The sequence below is a fragment of the Cyrtonyx montezumae genome, unplaced genomic scaffold (assembly GCF_038088225.1).
Source record: "Cyrtonyx montezumae isolate F1298 unplaced genomic scaffold, pur_monq_1.0 scaffold_7, whole genome shotgun sequence".
Classification (NCBI taxonomy): domain Eukaryota; kingdom Metazoa; phylum Chordata; class Aves; order Galliformes; family Odontophoridae; genus Cyrtonyx; species Cyrtonyx montezumae.
This window is the reverse complement of record NW_027072078.1, coordinates 1,481,410-1,496,276: the sequence shown is the minus strand read 5'-3', so window position 1 is coordinate 1,496,276 and position 14,867 is coordinate 1,481,410. Positions and strand designations below refer to the sequence as shown.

Genomic DNA, 14,867 nt, shown 5'->3' with positions numbered 1-14,867 from the left:
TCACCCTAGGCTCTAATGTTTTAAAGTTATTTTATTTCTTCAATAGATATTAGGTGCTGGAGGGTGAATACCCTGAAAGAATAGTACCCACACAAAATAAAAAAAGGTGGACAGTATATTTTTGTATGGCTTATCCAGATGGTAAATTAGGAAGAGCTCACCTGTCACTGACAGTTGAGGCTCACACAGGAGGGATCTCCAACAAGAGACCCTTCCCCAGTGGTGGTCAGCCCTTAAATGGGGTCTGGCTTCTGGTCACACAGGTGCACTGCCTTCACCTGTGCTCCTGCCGCTGACTCAGTGCTCACCTCAGGTGATCCGTCAGTGGTTCAGGCCGTGATTCAACAGTTCCCATACAGATGTGTCTCAGAAATGTCTCAACATCCCCTTTGATGCAGAAAATGACTTGTTTTTCATCTGCTACTGAAAGGCATGCTCTGTGGCCCAGCTAAAATCCCACTGTAGGGCTTCTTCCAACGTTTTCCCATAGCAAATCAAACCAAGAGCGACTCGTCTGACAGAACTGGCATGCTAACAAAGACTACAGTTTTCCCTGTATTTCTTCAACAAACACTCAACATTGCTAAGCCAGCTTCCCTGACAAATCTCACGCTTTGAAGGACAGCAGAAAACGGGATTGAAAGGAGCTTGTGCCATCTGCATGCAGATCTTCTACCCGAAAGGAGGTGGTCACCACTTCAATCCTCCCGAGTGTGTCGTGCTCAGCATGCTGCAGCCCATCACTGTGTGCTATGGCCTCATTTTCCCTGCAGATGCATAGCTGCAGTGCGTACACTAATCAGAAATGCATCTGAAAAGCAGTGAGAGATCTGTTCTCCTGCAAGCAGAGGCACACAAAGAGCTCGTGCTGCCTTCCAATAGAGCTAGGGGAAGGAGAACCGAGCAAAACAACCACAACTTTTTTTTCCATGAAAAATCTGACAAGCGTGTTGTTGATGACTAGTAAATTAGTAGTTACACAAAAGCTTTTCCTACAAAACATGAAAGCATCTGTCGGGATGACTGAAACGCTGCAGAAAAGCTGTTTTATTTCTTATTTAAGGCTCAGTGGAGACCACAGAGCAGAGAGTACTGTCTTTATCGTCAGGGTATCAGTGCCGTGGTGTTTCCTGCCCTGGTTTAGGACTTAATGCAAGACTTCTGGGACCACGTTAGGCTCAGGCACTGTCTCTACTTGTTACCATTCAGTCTTCATTTGCAAATGATAATTTTTGCTTTGAATGGCATGCCTGACTGCAGGGCAGGGTAAATGCAAACCTTTTCAACTCCAGCCAAAAATTTGTCATGAATTAGGAGACTGCAGCATATTTACAATACAAAATAAAATATCTCTACGAGCGCTCAGTTGTGGCGGTATGAATAAACGCCGATTCTTCTTCTTTTTTTTTTCTCTGACGGGATAATTTTCAAAGCAGTGATTTTGCAAAGACTCAGGAAGAAAACAATTTTGTTTCATTTCCATAACAGAATCCAGACCTCCAAACTCAACCTCACGAGCTACAATTATGCATAAGAACTACCACTGTGAATTTTCAAACACAGCGCCTTTTATTGTCTCTTCTCATTCTTTTCCCTTCCTGTTCTCCGAGAGTTTCTCCAGTGTCACCCTGCACAGAGACCTTGGAGTGGAAAGTCTGAGTTGAAAGGAAAACTTGCAAGTTTTCAAGCTCCAAACAACACACCCGACCCAAACCGTCAGCACGAGGCACTGGAGTGGTATTCCTATTTTTTTTTTCCAGTCTTCTGGGAACTGTATGAAACCTTGACAGAGGAAAACTCATGTTCAGCTGCTCCGTGACGGATGGACAGATATTTCAGTCACTTCTTTCAGAATTCAGCCTCAAAAAAAATGAAAGATGCCAAATACCGACGGCTGCAATTTTACCCTTTGTAATCTGTGAGACCAATCACTCTAGGACAGTAACACAGTCCAGATGCAAATAACTCACTATTTGCTGAAGCTTCTCCAAACACCATCCTTCAGCATCACTGTTTTGTTAATTAATCTTCCACCTGCACTATGGGACAGGCAGCTCTGAAGCACAAACACCGAAGATGAAACACCTACGCAGCACAAGCAGCACATCTTTGCTTTCTGTGCAGCTGAGGTGCACTTTTGGATTCGAAGGTGGCTTTAAAATTCAGTAACCTCTCAGCCATTAAACATCACTGCCTGGGAAATGAGGTTTCTCATCCCAAAAGCCAGAGACGAAACATGCCTACGAATGTCACCCACGCTTCAGCGCTCCGAACAGTTTCAAATCATCACACTGCTTTTGAAGAAAGGCACGTGAGGCTGTCACTGCAAACCCACACCCCCGGCAGACCCTGTTTATAGAGAGCATCTGGTAGCAATTACCCACTTGATGGAATGCAAAGCATCGATTTTTGTTACCAATGGGACTCAGAGAACAAACAGGACATTATTTACACATTAAAGAGAGCACTCACCCCGACACCACCACAAGGAAGCCTGACAAACATCGACGTTAGAGAACCTGTAGGAAAAAAAACATACATATCCAGTAAGTCAAAAAGTCAAAGTTCACCAGATTTTGGTCCAATTTTATGGCCATGCTGAAATCTTTCTGAACACAGTAACAGACCACAGTTTTCTTGCAATTTTTAGAAGACACGCAGCCAACCCTGTTATATTACAATGTGCACACAAACAATATACACACTTGGACACGCTCAAAAGCCTCTCTGACATAAAAGCCTCCTATAAATTACCCATTTTTACGTAACGGTTCTGCGCTGCTCCACACTTCAGGCAATCACACTGACTATAAATGATTGAGATGCTACCGACAACTGCCCAGCATGCCTAAGGTGAACACTTCAACCACTTTCAACTGAAAGAGGGTGTAAATCATGAACACTCTCTAAAGTCATCTGCACAGGCGCTAGAAGACTTCTGAGTGCATTTGCTTCGTAAAAGCTAGACAAAAAATAAACTGGTGGTGAGCAAACACAACATGTTTTTAACTGAAAGAGCAAAACCAACATTAATAATTCGGGAGAGATGAAGAAAGCCATCTGCAGAAATAATTTTGAATCTATATTGAGTGTAACATCACATCCTCAGCTTGTATAGCAGCCTCATATGCTGTGCACTGAAAACTCTCATATTTATTGCTACCCTTAGTTCGTGATTTGTGTGTGTATCTATGCACAGCAGGCAAGCAGGAGAAGAAAATATGCACGTGCAAGCACCATAAAAGATCTACAGTCCAGCACCAGAGATTCATTTGACTGATACCTCTTTAAAACTAATGAAAGCTAACAGTTAAACTGGGTTGAGTTGTTCTTTTTCCACTGAACCAGGTTCCTGCCCGGGTCACGTCAATATTGGAGGAATAAATTCCCTCTAGTGCTAACTACCATCTTCGCTGAGCATGAATTAGTCATGAAAGCAGACACACGGTGCTGAGGACCATGCTAGTGCAAATGCATCGCAGACCCTTGACTGGGAGTGGAGTTAGTGCATCTGTATTATCAATTTGAGTGCACAGGGAGACTCACTCTGTGATTAGATCCACATGAGAACTCTTAGCTCATCCTGCTTTAGACCTCCTGTCACATCTTTCACTGCTAATCCACCTATTATTTCAATATTTATCTTCTTGACAACAATTTATGATTGCTATCCGCAAATTAAAAGCAGCCTTATTTGCCTGCATTTAAGCTTGTTCAACAGCTTCCCAAGCTCCACAGGGTCAAATGATAAATGGATTCATATTCTTTATCTTGAGACTTTCAAGGGCTGTGTCAATCTTTCCAGGGATGGAGTTGTGCTGCCCTTCTGGTATACAACACAGCAAAGATCCCTGTAATGCCCCAAGTGAGGTCAGCCTCTTCTCCCATGTGACTGGTGGCTGGTGACAGGAGAAGAGCCTCAGCTGTACCAGGGAAAATTCAGGTTGCACACTAGGAAAAATTTCTCAGGAAGAGTGGTGAGGTATTGGAACAGCTTGCTCAGGGAGGTGGTGAAGTCACCATCCCTGCAGGTGTTCAAGAACTGTGGAGATGTGGCAGTGAGGGATGTGGTCAGTGGGTATGGTGGGGATGGGTTGGAGCTGGACAAGATGATCCTAGAGGTCTTTTCCAACCTCAATGGTTCTATGACTCTAACTCCGTTGGAAGAGGTCTTCACTGTCAGTGCTGGATGCCGGTAATGAGGGAACTTCTTGAGGAAAGAGCGAGACTAACAACTGCAGGACTGCTGCAGAAGTAAAAGAAATTAGCTGATCCACAGTATCCAAATGCACTGAAATCTGCTTATAATTCTGAAAAAATTAGACCATTACTCCTTGTCCTGTCACTGCACACCACCGAGAATAGCCTGGCCTCATCCATTTGCCTCCCAACTCCTTTTATGTATTTTAAATCCGATCTCCTCTCAGTCTTCTTTTCCCCAGTTGGAACAGACTCAGGTCGCTCAGCCTTTCCTCATATGAGAGTTGCTTCAGTCCATCAGTCATCTTTGTGGCCTTCCACTGGACTCCTTCTAGGAGACCCCTGTCTTTTCTGAACTGAGGCACCCAGAATTGGACCCAGTAGTCTAAATGTGGCCTCACCAGGGCAGAGTAGAGAGGGAGGATCACCTCCCTTGACCTGTTGGCCTTGATGAAGATGTTAAACAAGACAGGACCGAGCACTGACCTCTGGGGAACACCACTAGTTACAGGCCTTTGTTGAGACTCTGCACTGCTGATGATCACCACCTGAGCTCTACCGGACAGCCAGTTCTCAATTCACCTCACTGTGCACTCACTTATCCCCCATTTTCTACGTTTCATAACAAGGATGCTGTGGGAGATGGTATCAAGCACGTTGCAGAAGTCAAGATACACAACATCCACTGCTCTCCACACATCTACCCAGCCAGCAACGACATCAATAGAAGGCTAACACGCTGGTCAAGCATGATTTCTTCTTGGTGAATCTACGTTGACTGCTCCTGATTACCCTCTTCTCTTCCAATTGCTTGGAGATGGCGTCCAGAACAAGTTGTTCCATCACCTTTCCAGGGCTGGAGGTGAGGCTGACTGGCCCGTAGTTCCCCAGATCCTCCGTCTTGCCCTTTTTGAAGATTGGAGTGATGCTGGCTATCCTCCAGTCTTCAGGCACCTCTCCCATTTGCCAGGACTTTTCAAAGACAGTGATTCGTATCTGTTTCTCAGGGAGACTCTGGAAGTAGGAAGAAGACATCTCCTTCTGCTCCAAACATGTTTTCATCTTTCAGCTTTAAAGTTCTTCCTTTTAGGCTGAGATTTCTCATGCTTCTTCTTGCTCATAAACATATCAAAGGCAAAGAGCTTATACAGAGGCAGATACTCCAACATAGTCATATATATGTCAAGACACTCAGGTCTACCAAGCTAACATTTGCATATGTGAGCCTCATGCGAAGCTTTGGTTTCAGACTTCAATCCTGCCACACATTTAGCCCACAGATGTATTTAGAAGAACCCCACAAAGCTGTTTTGTACGTTTAATAGCCTTTTAAACTTTCAACAAGAGAGGACATCTGAAGAAGGGGTTGCTTACAGGCTTGTTCACTTCTGTGCACAGATACAGAGACCAAGGCTTTTCAGGGAGGGTTTCCAACACGTCTCTGCTCCAGCCCAGCACTCTGGAAGCCACCAAGTTAGGAAACTACTGGTTTTTGGGACATAACTGCCTTTCCTGCCCTGCTGTAAGCTCAGCTAAGAGCTACCAGAAATCCCTTCCAACTAACACTCTTAATGTCCTCTCTGCATCTTCAGCCTCAAACAGAAGAAGCAGTTACTAAACAGAAGAGCTGCTGGGCAATGCTGGCTGGGTCATGGCCCAAGCCTCAGCTGCAACCCCAGCCAAACTGGTCTCACCCACAAATAGGTTATTCTTGGAATTGATTTATCAGGAGTACAGCCCACTGACAACTTAATGCTCTTTGCAAAATTACACATAAGCATGCAACCCTTTGTACTGGAATGCCCTCAGGTGTTGGAACTATTTTCGTTCACTAGAGGAAAGTTAATTTCTTGAGATCTTTTTAAAATGTGTAACTGAAAGACACGTGGGGTGCTCAGCAAACCTACTGAAGTACTCAAGGGTAGAATTTGTCCTCCAGCAGGTTCTCTAAACAGGTCTGTTTCAGCTGAAATAGGGGAACCCCAAAACGTGGTGCTAACTAAATAAACTTTCCTTCCACAAATACACCTGTGGAACTACAGATATAGGTTGTGCCGAGAGTTGAACTGGAATGATAAAATATTTTGAGAGGATGTGACATTTGAATGAGAAGGAAACAGCTATAGTGTTACCTCAGCCCACTCTAAAAACGTATCTACATCTTGCAAGGGGTATCAAATGTCTAACTTTAAGCTGCTTCTGGAGTGGAGTTAGGGTGACCCACAGCTTCCTCCAGCATCAGTCAGGGTATCAACCCCACTGATCCAGGCTGGTGAAGCCAACAGTGCTGAAGGACTGCTCGCATCCCACCATGAGGAATCCATGGGGAAAGGTAATCATCTTCAGCTCTGCTTCATCACTACAGCCCAGTGAAGTCAGACCAGTCAGAGTGAAGGTGATGCAAGTGCAAATGAGGAGCCCTCTTAGATTTACAGGTGAGATTTACACCCTGTTTCTCTGGGCTGATGGATACGCCTTACGCACAGCAAGACTTTTACACAACCAAGGATATGACATCATAAATTTCTTAAACTGTATATACTAATTGCACTATCACTCAGCCAGAGATGTCTATTTTTCATTTCTCTGACTTCTAAAGAGATGGTAACTTAGCTATAAATACAGTGCTAATTACATGTTTAAACAACTGCCTAATAGCTTTCCTCTTCGGGGATCTAATGTACATACTGAATATGTTGCAAAAACCTTTCCAGCTCTTCTGCTATGACTACTGCAATGTGCAGGTCATCAAGTTAATCCTCTTTTTATATCATTCAAAGTGAAGCTAATCCCAAAATAAACATTGTAAACTTCTAGATTCCAGAACTGCCTTTTTGCTGATCCCCACACCAGAACTTCCCAAACTTCCCCTCCAGCTTATTACCTCTTGCTGTGAAGAGGAAAAAACAAAGGGAGGATAAGATGCTCCACGATCGTAAGGTGCCAAAATCTTTGTGTATTGGTTGCTCTGGTTGGAAATGGCTATCTGAACAACCATCCTCTAGACAGCCTGCAAGGAAGAAGTCTACACTCCATAGCAGAAGCAGCATTTCAGAAAGATCCAGTCCCCAGTCAAGGGAATAAACAGTCTTGCTCAAAATTAAACAAATGTAGGACTATCTAAGAGGCCCCTGCATCTTTCTTGTGGATTATCCATACAGCCCTGACATCTATTTGTTGATGTCTGTGCAGCTGGTTGGTGCTGCAGATCCAGGTCCTTAAAGCGGACTATTCCGGTTCCTATCAGGCAAAGGAGACCCTTCAAACAGGCAGAGCAGGCTGTGCAAAGATATGATAGACTCTTAAGTCATCTTTTCTCCTCACAGAGGTTGTTTTCACGTTTTGAAGACATCCATTCAATGTAGCTAGCTAAGGTTTAGGGATCTACCCAAAGAACAGAAGATGCATCACTCTTGTGATGTTGAGAGACGTTGAAAGCAGTGGGGGAAGAATCACCCTGGGAACTGCCCATAGCTAAGGCTGGTGGGAGCACCAAGTGAACACCAGCAGGACTAAGGGATGGCCAGAACTGGGGCAGTGTGAATGCTGGGGATCAGGAAGGGGACCCCACCCCACAGTGAACGATACCTAGAAGTTTCTTGCTGTCCAGTTTCTGTCTGTTCAGAGGGTTTGTGCCGTACAGCAGCGTATGAGCTTCCGAGTGAACTGTCTGCAGTTCTTCTAGAGTTGCTTTTCTTCCACGAATGCACTGAAAGAGGAAAGAAAAGGAGCGATGAGATCGCTGGTTTAATGCTCAGCTCTCACTGCTGAATAATTTTTCTTTCTGTAACTTAGCAAGTCATAAGGACAACGAGCAAAAAACCTAACACTGGTTCCTGCATGAAAAATAATCTCTGTAGGGCCAATGTTGGTTTAGGGCCCTATTGAAGGTATTAGCTTGGTATACAAAGTCATTTTTGGATTTTTTTCTTCCTTTATTTTAAAAATATTTACCAGAGAGGATTTGCTAAACTACGCAGGGATTGCTCGACTACTGATTATTCAGGATTTCAGTTATAAACCATTATGAAGTGACCTACTGATCAAAATATGGTCCTTCAAATGCTCCACCCCCACCCCTCCACTGATTATTCTCCCCGAAATACTACTTTCCAAACACAACCTTGGATTAGTTAATGGTAAATTGCAGAGTTTCTGCTCTGAAATTCCCCTTGGAAATCCTTTAGATTACACGTATTACGAATTGTTCTCTTATACTGCGATGCATCTTGAGCTGGAAATACCATAGTATATATCCTCATCTCCACTTCTGTTATTGGTAGAAATAAAGAAGGGCAGGTGCAAAACGAAGTCCACACCTTAGCTTCATTGTAGGACACTGCAAAGACCATCACTGATGTCAACAGGATCCAATTTCATTTTGCATTTTACAAACTGGAGTCTTTACACCTCTTTTCATAGAGCTCCAGTATACCTTTCAGGTCAGATGGGCCCACAGGCAACCTGATCTAGTGGGAGGTAGCACTGCCCGTGGCAGGGGCTGGGAATGGATGGGCTGTATGGTCCCTTCCAACCCAAGCCATTCTGTGATCTCTGGGGCTTCTGTTTTGTTTCTACTGCCCATTTGTGACACAACATACTTGTCGGAACCAAGCGCTGTTTGGAGATGCTGAATTTGGGCAGCACAAGTTGGCCCCTCACACAGAAGCAAGCACTCTCTGGCAAGCAGATGCTGCCTGAAGGATATCAGGTGTTCCAGAGAAGGCAACCAACTCCTGACAGTGGAAAAAACACCTTGTCTTTGGAGCTTGCAACTGCCTCCGTGCACCGCACAGCCATCACCAGCCCCTCCACGCACCCAGCACAGTGTGCAAAATAAACTTCAGGGAATTGCATCTCAAAACTTCAGCAGAAGCCCTCATCACGTGTTTCAAAGCATGCAGGAAATCCCTTTGTAAAAGCATTTTGAGCCATAAGGCAGCAGAAATCAAAGCACTGCAGGAGTGCTCGTGCGCTCTGGCTCTCGTAATTTTGGCATTTCTGCTCTCCAGTTCCTCTTTCATTTTCTCTGCGCTCCGCTCCACCACCTAGCATTTCCTGGGGTTAATGATGAGGCAAAAATACACCATCCCATTAAATAGGCAATAATCACAAAAATGCTAGACCCAGAAGGGATGGAAATATCTGGCAAATCCCCCGCGAGCTTTCATCCTGTCTTCCTTTTTTGTTCATGGTAAGCCTCTCTCAGTTACCCTCAGAGGCTTTTACAGCTTCCCCTTTGCCCATACGCCAATTCTTTTCCTTTGAACGAGACGTACTGACCCATTTTCAGCTGCTACATTTAGTGGATGGACAGAAATAGCCCGCTGTATTTCTTGGCACCCCGTGGATGCACAAGAGCAGCTGCTCACTGCAAGAACATGCCAGCTCCTCTGTGGATGCTCCTGGTTAACAGAGGTGGCCCCATAAGCCCATCCAAGGTCTGTGCTCAGCATCAGGGTATGGGGACCTCCCTCCCTCGTGGCAGTTGGTTTGTAGTAGACTTTGCAGTGCTTAGGAGGAGAGGAAATGGTCTCAAGTTGTGACAGACAAGTTTTCAATTGGATGTTCATGGAGAGGGTGCTCAGGCATTGGAAAGGGCTGCCCAGGGAGATGGTGGAGTTCCCATCCCTGGAAGTGTTTAAGAGATGTGTGGGTGTGGTGCTTAGGGACACGGGTTAGAGGCAGACTTAGCATTTGGGGATGGCTGGAATTGTGGTCTTAAGGGTCTTTCCCAGCCTAAATGATCCTATGACTCTATCCAGCTCCCTCACTCTGCATTAGCACCCCTATAGTCTAACCCACTTCCAGGCTGCCAGAACCATGCCAACTCAGCAGTTATCTTCTTAAACCTAATGGAGCTCTTCATCCACTTCATTTGTGGCTTCCCCTCTCACACTGCTTGATACACTCCCTCCTATTTCTTCCTTGCTAATTTTTCCTCATTTCAAACCACAAAATGCTTGTCTCTCGGTTGTCACTTTACCCACCCTTTCACCCCATGATGTTTCAACAGGAGAGGACGTGAAACTCAAGAGACAGCAAACAAGAATTTGTCCCACCTGCTCCGCTCCCTCTGTGCCACGCAAAGCCATGAAATGGCAATAAAGCTTTTTTTTTCCCCCATGCACCAGCACCACCTCAGTGCTTTGCAATGAGAGATTTCTGGTGCACAGCTGATGCCCAGCGGTTCTGCGGTGTCGATCGTGCCTTCAAGCCAAACTCTAGCACCACGCATTGTCAGGAACTCTGCGTGCATCTCCTCTCCAACAGATGGCCCAGCCCAAGCTCTATTTTTCACATCTGTCCTCCCTGCAGCTCCAATTAACCCGAGGGCTTCAGCCAGCAGAGCTCGTACTCTGAACAGCACAGGACTGCTGCCAAGACGTGCCTGGAGACAGACTCTGACTCAGGAACTAATTCTTCTCAATCCTGGTCGAGCAGACCAAGGGTTTTGATTATGTCCAAAACACACAACAAAACCTACTGATTTCCTACGCTTCTGATGAAGGCTGGGAGGATTATGCCACGCAACAACTGTGGGTTTTCATTTGGGGGAGAGCCTATTTTATTGCGATTGCTTCAATTAGTATAATTGTTGCTTTTAAATCCTGAACATATACCAGAGTAATTGTCATATTTTATAAAGCTAACTTAATTAAACAAGTCATGCTCTAAACCACAGATGTCGTTAAGCTTGGACAACTGCTTTCACTCCAAAGGGTCACCTCTAAACTCATGAAAACGTGTCGGACTTATACCTATCACACTGCAAATGTGCTGCACATCTTCCCCTCAGCTGGATGTGTAATGGTTTTTGGACAACTTCAGCAAATATCTGTTTCACTGCTGAAAAATGAAGGGAGTGGGTGGGCGGGAAGCGATGTGCTTTTTCTGTTCTAAAAATATTCGTGCCCCTTCTGGATCCCTTCTTTTGCCTCCAAGAGAAATGACAGGAACTCGGCGCTTGGCAGGTTGTGTTGGAGCCTCTGGGTTGCCTGACGAAAATGGGTTTTCACATTTCTGAAATTTCAAAGCGTGCATTTTTCTGCATGCATAACAAAATATTTATCAGCGAGTCCTTTTCTGGCACGAGGCCTGTGCACAACAGAACCACCGAAAGAAAATTTCCAGGAGACAGACACAGAGAATTGTTTGAGCTTGCATGAGAAAACAGAGCTGAAATTTACATCTAGCATGCAGTTGTGTGGGGACCAAGTGTTGAACTGCTTCTGGAAGAGGAATGGGGGTCCCAATGGAGCTGCATGATCCCATACATGGTGTATAGGATTACTTAATATGTGGGGTACTGTGCTTGAATCCATTCCTATCAAGCACTTGCAACTAACAGAATCAAATTTTACCCACAACCAGACCACAGCAAAGGGCTGTTAAGGAAGCAAGGGGAAACACAAGGATAAGGAAATGTCAAATTACAAACTGTCCTTTTACAAACACGAGCTGTGTGTGATTAACTACATAATCACAAACAATTTTCACATCAGGCCCTTGGGCTTACTCAACTGGCTCATAATGCCTGTGGCACAGGACAACATACCTGCAACAGTGAATATAAAATGAGTGCACACCAATAGTGGTTAAAAAGCAACAGAATAAAAGAGGAGCTGAGGAAACAAAGATGTGTATACACCACCTGGCAAACTGCTGATTGCCATAGCCCTGGTGCTGCTGTTGACTTCTGTTGTTGCAGCAGACCTAGTACTAGGACAATGACCAAATGGCTCTGCAACGTGGAAATGATTTACTTTGGTCAAGGATGACAAAGGGTGCGTGTCTGCAGCTCCAGGAAAAACCCTATTAAGTACAAAACACTGAAGTGAGGAGGGAGGAAGGAGATGGAGAGAGAGGGAAAGGCTCTGCCCACAAAGCCTGGATAAAGAAGAAAACTTGAATGTGTGTCTGAGCTGTGTAGGAGACAGTGGGTGAAAAGAAATGGGGAAGATTAAGAGAAAAGCAGAGCCGGGTATCCCAAAAGAGCAGGTGCGATCTTTAAGAAAGACAGCAGAGAAGGAAATGCAGGACTGCAGTTCGGAAGCTAGCATTACATATTTAATGCTTTCAGAAAAGGGAAGAGTCAAGACGAAGCTGAATTTCACCAGTGGTCATAAGGGAAACACAAATGGAAAACAGGTGAACATCAAAACCTGCTCCTACTGCAAGAACAACCTAAAGTAACTTGCTTGGGATCATTACTTCAGGAAAACAACAGTTGCTTGGGATCGTGCGATGAAGACCTTCAGACGTTACAGAACTGTAGGAGACAGGGCAACAAACACTGTGTGAATTAAATACCACTTCAAACCAGAGGAGCTAGACAGCAGTGAGCTGCGTGTTTCTTTGTCAGACACCATAATCCCAGAATTCAATTACACGGGTCTCCAAAGACAGAAACAGTTCTGAAGTTCTTCCTTGCTCTGCTGAGGGATAAATAAGCGTGTGATGGGAGCTTTATCTAATGGCAATGCTGCCACCACGTGGATGCATTTTCTGACTGCTTAGAAAATCTCCCTAGACAGATGCTGACATAACTCATATTTACAGTGTGATTCAAACCCCTCAGATGCTCAGAGAACTGATGAACAAACACTGCCGTGAATTTATCATCGTTACTAATTAGCTATGAATAATCATTACTAAACACTCGTCTTCTTATTTTAACAACTTTTCACGTAGTTTGCTTTGCTCTTAAAACATGCACGCCCAATAAACTTAATTTAACAACCCGTGAGAGAACAAGACTTAGTTGCATCCACCTATCCTCATTTTTTGCACAGCATTTTCACTGTAGGCTGACTATTATCAAATATTTTAAAAGTTATTAAACCCCTGAGATACAAACTTTTTGCTCCACGGCTCCTGTTACGACTGAACCGATATCAAACAACATGGCAACTTAAGGTTGTGCTTTTGTATTGGGCCATTTAAAAATCTAACAGTCCACAGGGACTCCCAGGTTACAGGGAATAGGGCTGAGAATTATGTGAGCAGCTTCACTGCAAACCCTACAGTTCACATCGGGCAAGAGCCTTCCCCAGTGTCTCACAAAATTTTAAGTCACTGCAATGCAATGAAATCAGCTCGCTAGAAAAGCACTCCTGACATGCAAACACACAAACATAAACAGCCACCTAGGTATGGATTAAATTTAAGCCACATATGGCAAAACGTTACCAAAAGCTGGAGCTATAAAACAATGGAGCTGGAATGCAGTGTAAAGCTTGCATATCCAGGTAGCAATCAGCAGTCTGAGCTGCAGGTTCAGTACACACACACCTTCAAAACCAGAACCTGGCCCTAAAGCTGCTTGTAATCCACCAGTGCAACCCTCTAGGCAAACCAGGTGCTCTTTTCCTCCAGGCCCACCCCTCTGCCCCCTTGCTGGTGCTCGTTTTACCTCACACTTGCCACGGAGACCTGTCTCCTGCAGCCGGGACCAGATGCTCTGGATCCTCCCCGCGTGCTCCGGGTGGCTGTTTGTGTTTCCACAGGTACACTGGTGTTTCAGCATCAAGGTGTCATAGACAAGACCTGCAGCAGAAGTTACAGAATTGCTCTAAGTGAGTGAAACTATTCTGCCAGACACATGGAAGAAACAAAACTCTTCTTCCCCCCCCCCCCCCCCATTTGGTCTACAGCACATTGCATTCAATGGAATACTTACAATGACTCACCAGGAGCCACAGAGCTCTAAGAGATGACACTCTGAGGCACCAAGAAAGGAGATGGGCAGCTGCTTTGAACCAAACCTGCACCGATCCCCTCCTTTAGACATCTCAACAGATATGGAAAAGAAATGAGTCACCATCATCACTTCAGGCTGAGGTTGTGAGAGTGACAGAAAGAGGTGACAAATGACAGTGTTGGCACGAGTGCAGTATGCCAGAGCTGGAGCACGACTTAGAAGGGGGGCTGACTTACAGCTTGTCCACTGGGCACTTTAATAATTGCTGCAAAAATGACTTGAGGGTTTGGGATTAAAAGCCAGAAGGAATAAGTCATTAGCAGGCACTATGTTTCATAACATAGCCTGTGCTGAAGTCTTCGCATCCACATTATTTGACAACACACTAATTAAGACTATTAGAACACGCTTGGGCATAATTATTCACCACGATATGCAGGTATTTAGCTAAATCCCCTTGCACTGTGACTGTTCGTGTCATGACAGCAGCGTAGGAGACTGCTTCATGCTCTGGAGCTGCCCGGGTACAGTTTTGGAACAGGAGCTGCAATTTCACTGCCAGCATTGCACAGAACAAAGCCAGCAGACCCTCCATAGCTATGCACTCCTGGATGCAAAAGAGACACAGTGAAATGTTCACATCTACCCCTCCCTTCAGCCAGGCATTGCTGCACCTAAATCCCACTGAAGCGCGCCGATGCTGGGCCTAGCAGTGCCAAGGCAGCTTGCGAGGCCTACCTGAGCTAGGCCTCAGGTGAGCAGCTGAAGTAATAATGATCAACAGCACAATCTGTAGCTGCAAGGAGTTCAAAGAGGCCTCTGAGAACACACAGGGCATGCAACCCCAGCTGGCAGGCCTGCGTGGAGCTGGAATTGCACCTTCTGATTGAGTGCAAGCAAGTTCTGCCACTGCAAAACTTGGCCTTCCCCTCTGAGGTGAACTCTGGCACCGACACTCAGTTAT

General features: G+C 45.1%; 1 protein-coding gene across 9 annotated transcripts in view; it reads right to left on the bottom strand.

The window, feature by feature from the left end:
* Positions 1-14,867, bottom strand: part of HDAC4 (histone deacetylase 4) — a 194,022-nt gene that overhangs the window by 26,804 nt on the left and 152,351 nt on the right. For all 9 annotated transcript variants that reach the window (XM_065750742.1, XM_065750744.1, XM_065750746.1 and 6 more), the window contains 3 exons: positions 13,616-13,749; positions 7,789-7,909; positions 2,473-2,519 (listed from right to left, as the gene is read on the bottom strand). In XM_065750742.1, coding sequence (XP_065606814.1) covers positions 2,473-2,519; positions 7,789-7,909; positions 13,616-13,749 — 302 coding nt within the window. The remainder of the gene's footprint in view (positions 1-2,472; positions 2,520-7,788; positions 7,910-13,615; positions 13,750-14,867) is intronic.